Raw genomic sequence first — 17,152 nt, forward strand, 5'->3', positions numbered from 1 at the left:
TAAGACATGAAGAAGAAAGAAGAGACATAAATGAGACGTATTCTGATTAAAGCAGGGGTTCTCCCATATTTGGGGCTCAAACACGGATCCACATTTCTACCTCCGTTTATATATGTGGGTCAAAAGTAATTGGACAAATAAACCAAACCCAAACAAAATATTTTTATTTTCAATATTTTGTTGCAAATCCTTTGGAGGCAATCACTGCCTTAAGTCTGGAACCCATGGACATCACCAAACGCTGGGTTTCCTCCTTCTTAATGCTTTGCCAGGCCTTTACTCAGCCGCAGCCTTCAGGTCTTGCTTGTTTGTGGGTCTTTCCGTCTTAAGTCTGGATTTGAGCAAGTGAAATGCATGCTCAATTGGGTTAAGATCTGGTGATTGACTTGGCCATTGCAGAATGTTCCACTTTTTTGCACTCATGAACTCCTGGGTAGCTTTGGCTGTATGTTTGGGGTCATTGTCCATCTGTACTATGAAGCGCCGTCCGATCAACTTTGCGGCATTTGGCTGAATCTGGGCTGAAAGTATATCCCGGTACACTTCAGAATTCATCCGGCTACTCTTGTCTGCTGTTATGTCATCAATAAACACAAGTGGACCCAGTGCCATTGAAAGCCATGCATGCCCATGCCATCACGTTGCCTCCACCATGTTTTACAGAGGATGTGGTGTGCCTTGGATCATGTGCCTTTCCCTTTCTTCTCCAAACTTTTTTCTTCCATCATTCTGGTACAGGTTGATCTTGGTCTCATCTGTCCATAGAATACTTTTCCAGAACTGAGCTGGCTTCATGAGGGTGTTTTTTCAGCAAATGTAACTCTGGCCTGTCTATTTTTGGAATTGATGAATGGTTTGCATCTAGATGTGAACCCTTTGTATTTACTTTCATGGAGTCTTCTCTTTACTGTTGACTTAGAGACAGATACACCTACTTCACTGAGAGTGTTCTGGACTTCAGTTGATGTTGTGAACGGGTTCTTCTTCACCAAAGAAAGTATGCGGCGATCATCCACCACTGTTGTCATCCGTGGACGCCCAGGCCTTTTTGAGTTCCCAAGCTCACCAGTCCAATTCCTTTTTTCTCAGAATGTACCCGAATGTTGATTTTGCTACTCCAAGCATGTCTGCTATCTCTCTGATGGATTTTTTCTTTTTTTCAGCCTCAGGATGTTCTGCTTCACCTCAATTGAGAGGTTCCTTAGATCGCATGTTGTCTGGTCACAGCAACAGCTTCCCAAATGCAAAACCACACACCTGTAATCAACCCCAGACCTTTTACCTACTTCATTGATTACAAGTTAACGAGGGAGACGCCTTCAGAGTTAATTGCAGCCCTTAGAGTCCCTTGTCCAATTACTTTTGGTCCCTTGAAAAAGAGGAGGCTATGCATTACAGAGCTATGATTCCTAAACCCTTCTCCGATTTGGATGTGAAAACTCTCATATTGCAGCTGGGAGTGTGCACTTTCAGCCCATATTATATATATAATTGCATTTCTGAACATGTTTTTTGTAAACAGCTAAAATAACAAAACTTGTGTCACTGTCCAACTATTTCTGGACCTAACTGTATGATTGATGACCACAAGCCGAAGCCACGCATGGTCCTCCAGGTGTGCCAAAAATCAACTAGGAATTCCCCTCCCTGAGGGCCAAAATATATCATGTTCCACGCTGCGGTCGGCTGTAAATTTGGAAGAGGATAGAATAGAAGAACCAAAAATGGAAAAAAATGAGAACCTCAAAAAGAGCTGTAAACCCTCCAGAGTAAGGAGGCGTCTACAGCATCGATACCTAAAGAAGGCGCCGCTCTGTGCTCCACGGGGAGGCCGGCGTCTCAGGAGACTGAAGCTAAAAGCCCATTAAAGGGGCAGACAGTGGGGGGCACCGACTCAGGACACATTGATGGGGCAGCACAGTCACCCAGTGCCGATGTCAGGACAACTGATGGGTCACCTGGTAGTTCTTGCAGACGGTGACATGATGAGACTTGCTGCGAGGATGGAGAAGGACTCGATCTCTCTTGGTTCCAGGCTCCCTACAGGATCCAAAGAATTTATAATACTGATCCGGACACAGCCGTTGACCTCGCCATAACTCCTCCAGACCACCAGGGCTGTATTGAGAAAGAGAAAAAAAAAAATAAATAAATAATATTGTTTGACTGTCCTCTTCCTATTAATTACTATTTGCTGTTCATATTTTTAGAGTTTTGACCTTCTTCAGGCTTTCAAAAAAAAAAAAAAAAAATTTGGTGGTGGGGGATGGAGGAGTGCAGGTCGCTTTAAGGCGGCTCAGAATGGAATTTCCTCCACACTAGGCACAATAAAATTGAGGGATGCAAAAAAAAAAAAAAAAAAAAAAGAAAAAAAAAGTCTTCAGGAAATTAATTCTCCCAAAAACTGCTTCAGGCAATGTAATACTCCTCAAATTCGCTAATGAAGAAACCTCTTCTCTGAAGAAGTTTCTATGTGAAAATCCTGTCAATTTTATGTGTTTGTTTTTCTTTTTTTGTGAAAAATCAGATCAGAAATCAGCTGTGTGAAATATTATATTAATATTATATATATATATATATATATATATATATATATATATATATATATATATATATATATATATATATATATATATATATATATATATATATACACATATATATATATATATATATATATATATATATATATATATACACACATATATACATATGTATATACACATACACACGTATTAGTCCAGCATATTCATGAGCTCTGTATAACTGCTAGATCTGCAGCAGAGAAAACATTGATTTTATCAAATGACAGCAAACAGCCCAGTGAGTTACACATCGCTAGAATCAGGATCTCTGTCTCTACATTATGCTGCTCTCAAATGGGGAATCAAAAACATGGTGAAAAATTCCCTTTAATAAAAGGCCTGCTTGTTGATCGTTTCCAGCCATCAATATGGAGTAACAAGAACAAATGAAAAATATATGAATGAAAATAGAAAATATAATAAGATGCTGTATGTGACATTTACATATCGCGCAGCCAAAGTACAGCAAAGGGGGACTGTAAAACAGAAGCCATAGGGCCAAGTATTGGATCAGATCCGTAATGTAAAGGGCATTTCTGCACTTTTATGACAAGACTTAGCGCTTTAGGCACTAATTATACGACCGAATGTCGGACGACCGTATGACATAACGGAGGAGTAAACTCACCTCTCAATTTTGGCTTTAAAATCCAGGACTCCGCATATTAGCTTGGATGCGAATCTGAAAGCCAATACATATATAGATGATATATAGAGAACAGTAATCCAAGTCTACATAACTCTAAAGGGGGGAGAAGAGGGGGTACAATGGGCCAATATGCACCAAAGTCTGTCTGACCACCAACTGCATGATTTTCAAGACTTTGGACTTCTATAATTGCTTCATTTCTAAGCAGCAAAACTGGACCTGGTGCATTATACTGGACCTGGTGCATTATACTGGACCTGGTGGGCTAGAGGAGTCACTCCATATGGGATCCATTTCTATAAAATGACTGGACCTCTCCTGAAATCACTTTCCTTGTTGTCTAGGACCACATACTGTATAATGATATCGTAGTGCAGTCATTGTGTGATCCTAGACAAGATGTGGTCACCGGATGAGTTCTGATTTCTCAACCCAAATTCTATACAATACACTGATTGTGGGTCCACCCTTTGAAAGGACTGGTACCTCAACTGTCCCCTCCAGTCCTTGTATTCCTGGGGAGGGAGGATGACGGCCGGGCTGGAGTGTACGGGGAGCGGCAGGTGATTCTCTAGGTATATACACTCCTGTCTCCAGTCTGTGAGCTACAAAAGAAGGGAAAGGTCAGTATATGGCTGAGTGGAGCGAGATTAGGGCGAGGTTCACCATGATGGAAGGTACGACACATGGAACTTATAGCTGGGCAATGGAGCTAGAAACTTTACAACGTTCCCAGAAAATAAAACAGAGACCGACCATCAAGCCAGGAAACAAGAGTGCCTGAAAAGGTTCCCAACCGGTTGTCTGAAAATTGCTCAAAATTCATCTAGTGTCTACACCCGGCTTACGTTCTACATTTCTGATACCGGCCTCCCATGTGTAGAGTGTAAGCTCCTGCGGTCTCACCCAGTTATCGGTGCGCTCCGCTCTCTTATGGAGTTGTCTCTGCAGCTCTTCTCCTTGTCCTCCGGGACGTAGGAAGTCGCCCACCAGCTCCCGGGTGCTCTCCAGCTCGTCATCATCAACGAGAGGCTGGAGGGAGCGCAGGTAGCGGGTGAGGGTCTTCCGGAGATCAGGGACTGGCTGGCAGGGGAGCGGAGGGGCAGAGTGGGCCCAACGGAGTGAACGGAGGGAGATCTAGGGGAGGGAAAGGAGTGCGGATTAGTCACAAATACGAAAGGCCTATGGTCACCACACAACATAACCCTACATGCTTCCAATATTGGAACCTTAGGCCTTCATTAGATACACCCTAAAAAGGTAAAACCGCGCCATCTCGTGATACATCTAATTTGCTTTGTGCCCAAAATGAGTAAATAAGCCAAAAGACAAATATGTGGTATGAACAGATGAGATAATACACCCTACACTGAAGGGCAGTTTTATAAAAAATGGTGCCGTTGCCCATAGCAACCTGTCAGATTCCAGCTCTTATTTTTCAAAAGCCATTTTGTACATGAAAGAAGGATTCTGATTGGATGTTATGGATGACTCCTCACCTTCCCAATCTACTCTATTGTCTCTGTTACCAACTGCTCTCCCCATCCCTGTCATCTTCTCTAACAACCTGGCCCTGGTGTCTGGAGACCTCCACCGATAATGGAGTGGTCAGGCAGTATACGCCATTACAGTTTAAGCATAGAGGACACCAGATACAGCGCTGAACGCGATGCTCTGCGGCCACCTGACCTTCAATCACTTATCAGGACAAATCACCATTTATAACAAGCTTCAGTGGACTTTCCCTATAATATATATTACTTTCCTACCGAGGAATCACTCAATGTTCACAGAGGTTTGTGTGTTTAAACTTTATGTGGATTTTAAAGCAGATCCGCTTCAAATTCTACGTAAAAATGTGAAATATATATAGATTTTTTTTTTTTTTTGGGGGGGGGGGTTGGATAAAAAAGTAAAAAAAATAAATAAAAAAAAAAGCTTCAAATGCTCTTGTGGATTTACTTCAAAATCCATCCAAAAACTATGTTCACACATATTTTTCTGATCAGCTCCAAGAAAAAAAAAAACAAAAAAAAAAACACCCCTCTTCCTATTCATTTCTGTAGGAAACCAACTTTGTTCTTCTTATCCTGTGTTCACACCGAGGCTTTTTTTGTCGTTAAACCCTCCACAGGTCTATCAGACACCAGTACCTGCCATATTTTCCAAGGTAAAGAATCTTCAGGAAGAAACGACAGCATTATTTTTCCTGAAGTTTCTTCGTTGCTTTTTTCTGTCGTAATTTAAACTAAACGGAGACTGGGAATGAAGCGAACATCTTGGAAGATGAAGTCTTTGCGGAGATAAAGCTTATCTTAAAAAAAAAAAAAACAACAAAAAAGCCAAAGCACCTGGATGTGACAATATTCCACTAGAGCTAATCCGGTCTTCTCAAGCCATAGTTGCTGCCATCACACGCCTGTGATATCGGGTAAACGGCCCAAGGACTGGACAAGATCAGTGTTTATTCCTACTCTGAAGAAGGGAGAAGTTACCGACTGAGGAAATTATCGGACTATTGCGCTCGTACCTCAGGAAACTACTACTGAAGATCCTACAAAGATGGCGGAACAAGCCGGATTCAGAAAAGTCCGAGGAATAAGAGGCGTGAGTCCTAACATTGATGGATGATGGGAAAGGCTAAAGAACATAACGTGGAGATTATTTCAGCTTCATCGACTACAGCGAAGCATTGGATTGTGTTGATCACCACAAACTATGGAATACCATGAAGGATTTGGGTGTTCCGAACCATCTGATCAGCCTCATCAGGAACCTTTATGTGACGCCCCTGGACTATCAGGTCGCCACAGGGTACTGCACGCTCTCTCTCATTTAGTGCAGTATTCAAATCCCTCACGGTTCTCGGTCCCCATCTTACAGTGCTGCCTCCAACAGCAAATCAAATCCTAGATACACCCTGCACTACAGCCACCAGACACCAGACACCAGTGGGCCGCTTGAGCGGAATAGGGTCGCCCACCTAGGGGTCAGGAAGGGGAGGTGAGGAGTGTCAGATAGTAGAGTGGAGTGAGGAGATATTGTGAAGTGGAGGAAGCAGGGAGCGGTGGCTCATAAGAGTAGCTGTCTAGGTTGCAGACGGTGGTCTGGACCTAGAGGAGTCGGACCCCCGGTCGCAGGGGATTGAGGCAAGGTGCCTGGACCTGTTAAAGAGAACGATCAGCAGCCTGGTCCTATCACCGGTCTGGGACCAAGGGCACGGGGTACATGGACCCTAGGTCGGGGAGAAGCTTTAGGCAATCCGGTAATTAACCTGCGGAGAAAGGAGCCTTTATGGACTGTTCCCACTATCTTCAGAATTGGGGCACAAGCGCAACGAGGGGGATAGGGCCCTCCATACAAGCAGCCCACTAAAATCCCAAGCGTGAGCCCTGAGAGCAGGCTCCCACACTTGGCCATAATGGGGAGTGGGGCCCGGCATGTTCTAGCCTACTGGGTCACTACGGTGAATTTAAACTTTGTGCCAGGAGGCAGGTCACAGATCACCAGGCAGCACTGCAGGGGACGGGACCCGGACGAGCTCCCCTTTGAGCGGCAGCGGCACCCAGAGACTTTGTTTACCCGATTGTCAGCGTCTACTTACTGGCTGAGTGAGTACATGAGTGATCTCCCCATCACGGCACCCAGTATCATCTTCCTGAGTCCCGGGGCATAACCCTACCTGTGGAGGGTAACGACACCTTGCTACCCCACTCCATCACCCCGGGTACTCCCAACGGCAGCGGTGGTACTCCCTGTTACCGCACACAACGGGTGGCGTCACGAACTATAACTCCTCTGTAAATATCCTCCTTTTACTTTATTGTGTGGCGGGTGACATGTCATGGTTCAAAGTAGAGCAAGGCGTCAGACAAGGCGCCATCCTGTCACCATTTCTCCTCAATTCACTGTATATGCAGAAGCTATATTCAGGAAGTCTGGACTTGCCAAAAAAGAAGAAAGGATCAAAATTGTGATGGCAATCTGAAACAAGGGACTCCTACTCAACACAAAGGAGACAATGATACTGACTACTGCCAGGTACAACCAGGACACATGTGAGATGGACGGCAACAAACTGGAAGTTGTAAAAGACCACAGCCTACTTGGATAAATGATCACTCAAGATGCAGTGATGGCCTCAGAAGTCAATAGGGGAATCGCTATGAGCAAATCAACAATGAAGTCAGTGGACAAGGTCCTCAAATAAAGGAGCATTTCACTGATAATGAAGACACGGCTTGTACATAGTCTGGTCTCGGCCTGTACATAGTCTGGTCTTTTCTGTAGTCACACATGGATGAAAAACCTGGACTATAAACAAACAAGACAGAAGAATCAACGCCTTCAAAATTTGGTGGTGGTGAAGGATGTTATCAATACCATGGCTGGCAAGAAGAGGAAACAAAAACAAATCAAGTCAGACATGTCCCTCAAAGTGAGGATCACCACCTAAGACTCATCTACACATCATAGGAAGAGAGCGATCACTGGAGAAGGACATGATGGTTGGAAGAATAGAAGGAACAAGGAGAAGACGAAGACCAGCAACTCAATGGCTTGCTACAATCAACAAAATGGTGAAGACCCTGGTGGACCTATCTAGACTGCACAAGATTGTGATCTGCCTACAGAGAGTTCATCCATCAAGACGCCATGGCTCGAGATCCAGCTGAAGGCTATTAAATTAATAATACAGAAATTTTCAAGCGGAAGCCGCCCAATGAATGAACACGTCGCTCCTATTAATCAAGTCCTAGCTTTCAAAGCCAGAAGCAGAACGTAACAGAACACTGATCTAGTGCACAGGAATGACATTTTTATGCCAATTTTTCAGGGTTACAAGCGTGAAAAAGACGCTATTTGCATAGACCCCAACTCTCCAAACAAAACTGATATCTTGAGGAGTTTCTGTTCCAAAAACTCCTGGAGAAAAAAAAAAGAAAAAAAAAAAAAACAACCCAAAAACTAACAAAACAAAACCTTGATGGGAACATATTCTTTTAAGGAGTTTTTTGTTTGAAGGGAAAAAAAAAATTAAATAAATTGCAGGTTAGATTTTAGAGACAGTTTTTGAAGTAGGTTGCGCTTGAAAAGTCACATGAAGAATTTCTTAATATTACTTTCTGAATACATGTCCTATTCATTCCAATAGGAACGCACAGAGTTAGTGTTTTATTGCCACATGTTTTTTCCACGTGGAAAAAGCAGCAACATGTTATCACTAGGGGAAAAAAAAAAAACAAAAAACCATTCTGCTGAATCAGAAAAAATAAAAAAAGGCTTTTAAACTTTTTTTTTTTAATGTGGATTTTTCAGCAAAAAAAAAAGTATGACAAAAAACATTCGATGAACATACAATAATGTTCGGGCGGCTCAGGGGCTAGCGCTGCAGTCTTGCGGCGGCTCAGGGGCTAGCGCTGCAGTCTTGCGGCGGCTCAGGGGCTAGCGCTGCAGTCTTGCGGCGGCTCAGGGGCTAGCGCTGCAGTCTTGCGGCGGCTCAGTGGCTAGCACTGCAGTCTTGCGGCGCTGGAGTCCTGGGTTCAAACCCCACCAAGGACACCATCTGCAAGGAGTTTGTATGTCCTCCCCGTGTTTGCGTGGGTTTCCTCCGGGGTCTCCGGTTTCCTCCCACACTCCAAAGACATATTCATAGGGACTCTAGATTGTGAGCCCCAATGGGGACAGTGTTGTCAATGTATGTAAAGTGCTGTCTAATTAATAGCACTATATAAATAAATAAAATTATTATTAGGTTTACAGTGGATCGCTCATGATTTTGGGGGCTGGGGGAGTGGGCCCTGGACACATCTAAACTGCACTTCAATAGTCTGGAGTCTATTAACCCTTTGCTGATTTACATTCGTCCAATCTGAACATGACAAGTGATATAGATCGCACTAGTGACGAGCGAGCCCCACCATGTTCGGGTACTCTAAACGAGCAGGTCGGTCGCTCGCACGGATGCGACTCAAGTGTCCGAGTATAATGGAAGTCAATGGGGAACTTGAGCGTTTTTTGGAAGTCTTCCATTATACTTGGTACACGAATCAAACTCGTCCGACTGCTGATGTCAAGTACCGAGTACCCGAGTATAGCAGCGCTCGTCCATCACTAACCTTACATAGGATCGTCGGGCACAATACACCGATCTACAAATCCGAGCTGCAGACTCGGACGATCTGGGAAACCGGACACGTCTGGAGAAACTTTGCAGAAGTAGTCACGAAAAAAAACCCAAGCAGATGACAAGCCCTGCAGAGCATCGCTGAAGCTTTCCAAATCCCTAAAAGTCAGGAACTTGCGATGTTCTGCAAAAAAAAAAAAAAAGTTAAACTTTTCTGAGATCTCACCGTAGCCCTCACAGGGGCGGTGCAGTGCATGAGGGTCCGGATCATCCTGCAGGTTAGCTGCCCCCTCCCCTTGTGGACACTGTGAAATCTACCCCTAGGGGCAATCTGCGGCTGGAGGTGTGGGGGGAGGGTCAGGCCTTATGTCATGGGGGGAGGGACAAAACAACACTTCCTGCAAGGTGGAGCATACACGGATACTGTGGCCGTGCCTATAGGGTGGAGACCTGTCTATATAGCTGTTGTGTAACTACAACTCCCAGCACCCCCTGTGCCCATACAGTTATTAGGTTGCTTTGTATCCTGTGCAGTATGAAATGTTATTATGTTGCTTTGTTTGTTATTATGTTGCTTTGTTTGTTATTATGTTGCTTTGTTTGTTATTATGTTGCTTTGTTTGTTATTATGTTGCTTTGTTTGTTATTATGTTGCTTTGTTTGTTATTATGTTGCAGCATTTTTGCTTGTTTTAAAAGGGGATTTTTTTCAATTTGGGATCAAAATTGCAAATAAAAAACCTTTTCTATTAACTCCTTAATTGCTCTCCAGTCTCCTGCTGCCAGTGCCCCTCCTCTGTCTATACCAACACGAAGCTGGGAGCAGAAGCCCCTCCAAACCCCCCCATGAATGTCCCCTGCATGCAGGGCAATGCTGCTGCAGAACTTCACAAGGAAACGCTGCAGCCAAAGCCGAATATTGGTGCAAAAACATTGAATAAAATAAATCTTTATTTTTATATAGCGCTAACATATTCCACAGCGCTTCACATACATCAGGAACGCTGTCCCCATTGGGGCTCACAATCTAGAGTCCCTATCTGTATGTCTTTGGAGTGTGGGAGGAAACCGCAGAACCCGGAGGAAACCCACGCAAACACGGGGAGAACATACAAACTCCTTGCAGATGGTGTCCTTGGTGGGATTCGAACCCAGAACCCCAGCATTGCAAGACTGCAGTGCTAACCACTGAGCCACCACAAGACTGCAGTGCTAACCACTGAGCCACCACAAGACTAAAGTGCTGACCACTGAGCCACCACAAGACTGCAGTGCTAACCACTGAGCCACCACAAGACTGCAGTGCTAACCGCTGAGCCACCACAAGACTGCAGTGCTAACCATTGAGCCACCACAAGACTGCAGTGCTAACCACTGAGCCACCACAAGACTGCAGTGCCAACTACTGAGCCATAGAGAGACGGATTCTGCTCCGAAATCCACAAGAAAAATAAATAAAAATGCTATTAAAAAGCTTCTCTTTCATCCCAATGGGAAAATATGCTGCAGTGCACATTTTTTTGTATTGCTTCTTTTAATGAATTTTTAAATTATTTATTTTTATTTTTTTTTTGCAATCAGAGAAAAGAAGATACATATCTTAATTCTTCAGGCATTTTGTATGACACAAGCACACTCCATAATTGACAGAAAAAATTAGCAGGAATACCCATTTGAAAAAAAAATAATAAATAAAAAACAATTAAAAAAAAATGTTTCTATTTATTTTTTTATTTTTTTTCATTTTTGATTGTATTGGGCTTTTTTAATTTAATCAATTCAAAAGTCAATTATTTTTTTTCAGCCAAAATGCCTTCACGAGAATTTACAAGTTGCTTGATGTTCCAAAGTGTAGGGGAAAAAAACGCACCATGTGCACTACACGTGGCTTTCCCAAACTTGTTTAAAGTGTATTTGATGTGGTTTTGCATCTGGATTTTGGAGCAGAATCTGTTGGCTAATAGAGATGAACAAATATGATTTTTGCTGCCCTGGTTCAGTGGCCCGTTGAATTCTCCTTGGCAGCCGATCTTCATTATTAGGCACCTTTTGTGCTCATTAGGCCCCATGACGTCATGTTGTCTTGTCAGAATGGACATCATGACGTCACGTGAAGATAAGACTGGACACCAGACCAGAGCCAAGAAAATCAAATTACTTATCTCTATTGGCCAGGTCCAGAAAAAGTCAGGTGATAGGTAAGAGATGTGTGTGGTGCCAGGTGATAGGTAAGAGATGTGTGTGGTGCCAGGTGATAGGTAAGAGATGTGTGTGGTGCCAGGTGATAGGTAAGAGACGTGTGTGGTGCCAGGTGATAGGTAAGAGATGTGTGTGGTGCCAGGTGATAGGTAAGAGATGTGTGTGGTGCCAGGTGATAGGTAAGAGATGTGTGTGGTGCCAGGTGATAGGTAAGAGATGTGTGTGGTGCCAGGTGATAGGTAAGAGATGTGTGTGGTGCCAGGTGATAGGTAAGAGATGTGTGTGGTGCCAGGTGATAGGTAAGAGATGTGTGTGGTGCCAGGTGATAGGTAAGAGATGTGTGTGGTGCCAGGTGATAGGTAAGAGATGTGTGTGGTGCCAGGTGATAGGTAAGAGATGTGTGTGGTGCCAGGTGATAGGTAAGAGATGTGTGTGGTGCCAGGTGATAGGTAAGAGACGTGTGTTGTGCCAGGTGATAGGTAAGAGATGTGTGTGGTGCCAGGTGATAGGTAAGAGATGTGTGTGGTGCCAGGTGATAGGTAAGAGATGAGTGTGCTGCCAGGTGATAGGTAAGAGACGTGTGTTGTGCCAGGTGATAGGTAAGAGATGTGTGTGGTGCCAGGTGATAGGTAAGAGATGTGTGTGGTGCCAGGTGATAGGTAAGAGATGTGTGTGGTGCCAGGTGATAGGTAAGAGACGTGTGTGGTGCCAGGTGATAGGTAAGAGATGTGTGTGGTGCCAGGTGATAGGTAAGAGATGTGTGTGGTGCCAGGTGATAGGTAAGAGATGTGTGTGGTGCCAGGTGATAGGTAAGAGATGTGTGTGGTGCCAGGTGATAGGTAAGAGATGTGTGTGGTGCCAGGTGATAGGTAAGAGATGTGTGTGGTGCCAGGTGATAGGTAAGAGACGTGTGTTGTGCCAGGTGATAGGTAAGAGATGTGTGTGGTGCCAGGTGATAGGTAAGAGATGTGTGTGGTGCCAGGTGATAGGTAAGAGATGTGTGTGGTGCCAGGTGATAGGTAAGAGATGTGTGTGGTGCCAGGTGATAGGTAAGAGATGTGTGTGGTGCCAGGTGATCATTAATAGATGTGTGTGGTGCCAGATGATAGGTAAGAGATGTATGTGGTGCCAGGTGATAGGTAAGAGATGTGTGTGGTGCCAGGTGATAGGTAAGAGATGTGTGTGGTGCCAGGTGATAGGTAAGAGATGTGTGTGGTGCCAGGTGATAGGTAAGAGATGTGTGTGGTGCCAGGTGATAGGTAAGAGATGTGTGTGGTGCCAGGTGATAGGTAAGAGATGTGTGTGGTGCCAGGTGATAGGTAAGAGATGTGTGTGGTGCCAGGTGATAGGTAAGAGATGTGTGTGGTGCCAGGTGATCATTAATAGATGTGTGTGGTGCCAGATGATAGGTAAGAGATGTGTGTGGTGCCAGGTGATAGGTAAGAGATGTGTGTGGTGCCAGGTGATCATTAATAGATGTGTGTGGTGCCAGATGATAGGTAAGAGATGTGTGTGGTGCCAGGTGATAGGTAAGAGATGTGTGTGGTGCCAGGTGATAGGTAAGAGATGTGTGTGGTGCCAGGTGATAGGTAAGAGATGTGTGTGGTGCCAGGTGATAGGTAAGAGACGTGTGTGGTGCCAGGTGATAGGTAAGAGATGTGTGTGGTGCCAGGTGATAGGTAAGAGATGTGTGTGGTGCCAGGTGATAGGTAAGAGATGTGTGTGGTGCCAGGTGATCATTAATAGATGTGTGTGGTGCCAGATGATAGGTAAGAGATGTGTGTGGTGCCAGGTGATCATTAATAGATGTGTGTGGTGCCAGGTGATAGGTAAGAGACGTGTGTTGTGCCAGGTGATAGGTAAGAGACGTGTGTGGTGCCAGGTGATAGGTAAGAGATGTGTGTGCTGCCAGGTGATAGGTAAGAGATGTGTGTGGTGCCAGGTGATCATTAATAGATGTGTGTGGTGCCAGGTGATAGGTAAGAGACGTGTGTTGTGCCAGGTGATAGGTAAGAGATGTGTGTGGTGCCAGGTGATAGGTAAGAGATGTGTGTGGTGCCAGGTGATAGGTAAGAGATGTGTGTGGTGCCAGGTGATAGGTAAGAGATGTGTGTGGTGCCAGGTGATAGGTAAGAGATGTGTGTGGTGCCAGGTGATCATTAATAGATGTGTGTGGTGCCAGATGATAGGTAAGAGATGTATGTGGTGCCAGGTGATAGGTAAGAGATGTGTGTGGTGCCAGGTGATAGGTAAGAGATGTGTGTGGTGCCAGGTGATAGGTAAGAGATGTGTGTGGTGCCAGGTGATAGGTAAGAGATGTGTGTGGTGCCAGGTGATAGGTAAGAGATGTGTGTGGTGCCAGGTGATCATTAATAGATGTGTGTGGTGCCAGATGATAGGTAAGAGATGTATGTGGTGCCAGGTGATAGGTAAGAGATGTGTGTGGTGCCAGGTGATAGGTAAGAGACGTGTGTGGTGCCAGGTGATAGGTAAGAGACGTGTGTGGTGCCAGGTGATAGGTAAGAGATGTGTGTTGTGCCAGGTGATAGGTAAGAGATGTGTGTTGTGCCAGGTGATAGGTAAGAGATGTGTGTGGTGCCAGGTGATAGGTAAGAGATGTGTGTGGTGCCAGGTGATAGGTAAGAGATGTGTGTGGTGCCAGGTGATAGGTAAGAGACGTGTGTGGTGCCAGGTGATAGGTAAGAGACGTGTGTGGTGCCAGGTGATAGGTAAGAGATGTGTGTGGTGCCAGGTGATAGGTAAGAGATGTGTGTGGTGCCAGGTGATAGGTAAGAGACGTGTGTGGTGCCAGGTGATAGGTAAGAGACGTGTGTGGTGCCAGGTGATAGGTAAGAGACGTGTGTGGTGCCAGGTGATAGGTAAGAGATGTGTGTTGTGCCAGGTGATAGGTAAGAGATGTGTGTTGTGCCAGGTGATAGGTAAGAGATGTGTGTGGTGCCAGGTGATAGGTAAGAGATGTGTGTGGTGCCAGGTGATAGGTAAGAGATGTGTGTGGTGCCAGGTGATAGGTAAGAGACGTGTGTGGTGCCAGGTGATAGGTAAGAGACGTGTGTGGTGCCAGGTGATAGGTAAGAGATGTGTGTGGTGCCAGGTGATAGGTAAGAGACGTGTGTGGTGCCAGGTGATCAGTAATAGATGTGTGTGGTGCCAGGTGATAGGTAAGAGACGTGTGTGGTGCCAGGTGATAGGTAAGAGATGTGTGTGGTGCCAGGTGATAGGTAAGAGATGTGTGTGGTGCCAGGTGATCAGTAATAGATGTGTGTGGTGCCAGGTGATCAGTAATAGATGTGTGTGGTGCCATCTTTACGTGGCACCATCACCACAATGTAGTAAGGAGCAGATGACAGCAAATAAAAGGTTTGGCGCCAATGGTAGGAGTCTGCAGGCAGTTTTTATTGCCAACCTGTGTGTAGATATAGGCATGGTGAGCCTATCTAAGTAGCTAGCTGTAGGAGAGGCAAGGGACTGGAGGCTAGGGGCTTGAAAGCTGAAGGGGTATCATGGAGCTATTCCTGGTCCCTTGTTGTGCAAAATTAGTGCACACTTAGAAGCTCAGAAATGTGCCTAGTGGGTCCAGTAGTGGAATAGAGCTGATTGAATGGATGTTTTTGTGATGGGTTTTTTAACGACCTTCAGCTTCATGTCGAGCCCTGATGACTTGATGGATGAACGCTGTGTAGGAAGATCAATCTTGTGCAGCCTAGATAGGTCCACCAGGGTCTTCTCCACCTATTGATTGTATGAAGTCACTGGGTTGCTGATCTTCCTCTTCATCTTGTTCCTTCTATTCTTCCTGCCATCATGTCCTTCTCAAGTGATGTGTAGATGAGTCGTAGCTTGGTGATCCTTGCTTTGACAGACATGTATGGCTTGATTTGTTTGTTCTTCTTGCCATCCATAGTACTGATAATGTCCTTCTCCATCACCACATTTCGAAGGCGTTGATTCTTCTTCTATCTTGTTCCTTTCTCTTCCAGGTTTCACATCTGTATGGTATTACAAAAAAAGACCAGACAATGGTTTAGAGAAGGTAAATCCATGAGAATCAGGATGTGAGATACAGAGGAGGAGGCCTTGAGAACAGGGTCTGAGGGAAGACACCCGTGATATGACAGAGAAGGAAACCTGGAAGTACCGTGTGAAATAACGTGTTTAGGGTGTAACCCCAGTGATGTGAACAGGGACCTGAGGAAAAAGGTTACACGACCTGTCAAGTGTTCGATTGAGAACTTATACCACCCAAGATGGGGCACCCCCTGAGTGATGAAACCAATAAGCACAGAGCCCTTCATGACTGAAGACTAAGCGCTTTGTGTGCCTTTGTATTTTCAGTTGTGCTTAGTAGGGTTGTTGTGTTTGACTTCTACCCTTTACATTTGTCTTCTACGCCATGTTCCTCTGACAGATGAGGGAACTGACACGGCAGTGGTCACTTTGTCCGGGCGAAGACCCACATCCAAAATCAGACTACCCGTACCCAAACTTCTCTAGTCAGGCGCCGTCCTCCTCCAGATTCTCTACACCTATTTACTTTTCTACAACTGTCCTATAATCCAGAATCTCCGATAATCCGGCAACCATCACTTTGTAATAATCGCTGGTGCTATGGCGTGTCTATATTTGACAGATGTGTTTGTACGCGCCGCAGCTTTTCTCGATTAGCGTGTTCACCCTGTGTAGGTCAGCGGGAAGTGTGTGTTTATGATGTGTTGTGTGCCCGCGCCTTGGTGCAAGAGTCCTTGAATATGTTTACACACCCTTATCTCTCACACTCAGCCTTTCACACAGGTTAATATAATGTTATTACCGAACCCGCTCATTTTACAAGCAGAAGCCATCGGAGCGCGGATTGTGAGGCCTGCAGGGCGGTGGCGCAGGATTTCCCTTCAGGCCTAGCTAATTGTATTATATTGGGATCACTCACCTTATTGTCTCCTTCATGAGCGCCTCGGGGCATTATCCAATATTTAACCACATAAGTAGAGCCATATCTGGGCTTTCTCTATCCCAGGGCAAAGGTCCAGTGTGCCACAATTATCCATTTATCTACGTACCCTGGTCAAGGCAAAAAGGTCTTGTAGGACCCCCATCTTCCATAAATTGTCTTACAAGAAATACCAGCACAGCACAGTTATTTTATAGAAAGAATGAGGGCATGGAGGTCATCAAAGCCAGGTATTCTAGATGTTTCAACCTCATAATACCGCCATGTAGTGCAAAGATATTACCGCCATATACACATCGCATAAGGCCATACTTTCATGTATGGATTTTGTCTGTACTCAAGCTGTACTATATAGGCCACATATTACCGCCATATACACACCATACTTTCATGTATGGATTTTGTCCGTACTCAAGCTGCCCTATGTAGGCCACATATTACCGCCGTATGATGCCCTAATAATACTCCCTCAAAGAGTTCATATAAAACCGTCATATAATGCTAAAATATGACCATACGCCATATTCATGATTTTAGGAATTAGGTTGCCATATGTATAGGAAAAAATGCCCCTCGAAGATCTTATATAATACTGCCATATAGATAACACGTATTGCTCAAGTCCAG

General features: G+C 44.8%; 1 protein-coding gene across 1 annotated transcript in view; it reads right to left on the reverse strand.

The window, feature by feature from the left end:
• LOC142251733 (carnitine O-acetyltransferase-like) overlaps nucleotides 1-9,728 on the reverse strand; it is a 19,759-nt gene extending 10,031 nt beyond the window's left edge. The window contains 5 exon segments of the mRNA XM_075324789.1: nucleotides 1,959-2,118; nucleotides 3,214-3,267; nucleotides 3,721-3,839; nucleotides 4,141-4,371; nucleotides 9,588-9,728. Of these exon segments, the coding sequence (XP_075180904.1) occupies nucleotides 1,959-2,118; nucleotides 3,214-3,267; nucleotides 3,721-3,839; nucleotides 4,141-4,371; nucleotides 9,588-9,632 (609 nt within the window). The 5' untranslated portion in view covers nucleotides 9,633-9,728.
• Between the last annotated feature and the right edge of the window lie 7,424 nt (nucleotides 9,729-17,152).

This window comes from Anomaloglossus baeobatrachus, chromosome 9 (assembly GCF_048569485.1).
Source record: "Anomaloglossus baeobatrachus isolate aAnoBae1 chromosome 9, aAnoBae1.hap1, whole genome shotgun sequence".
Taxonomy (NCBI): Eukaryota; Metazoa; Chordata; class Amphibia; order Anura; family Aromobatidae; genus Anomaloglossus; species Anomaloglossus baeobatrachus.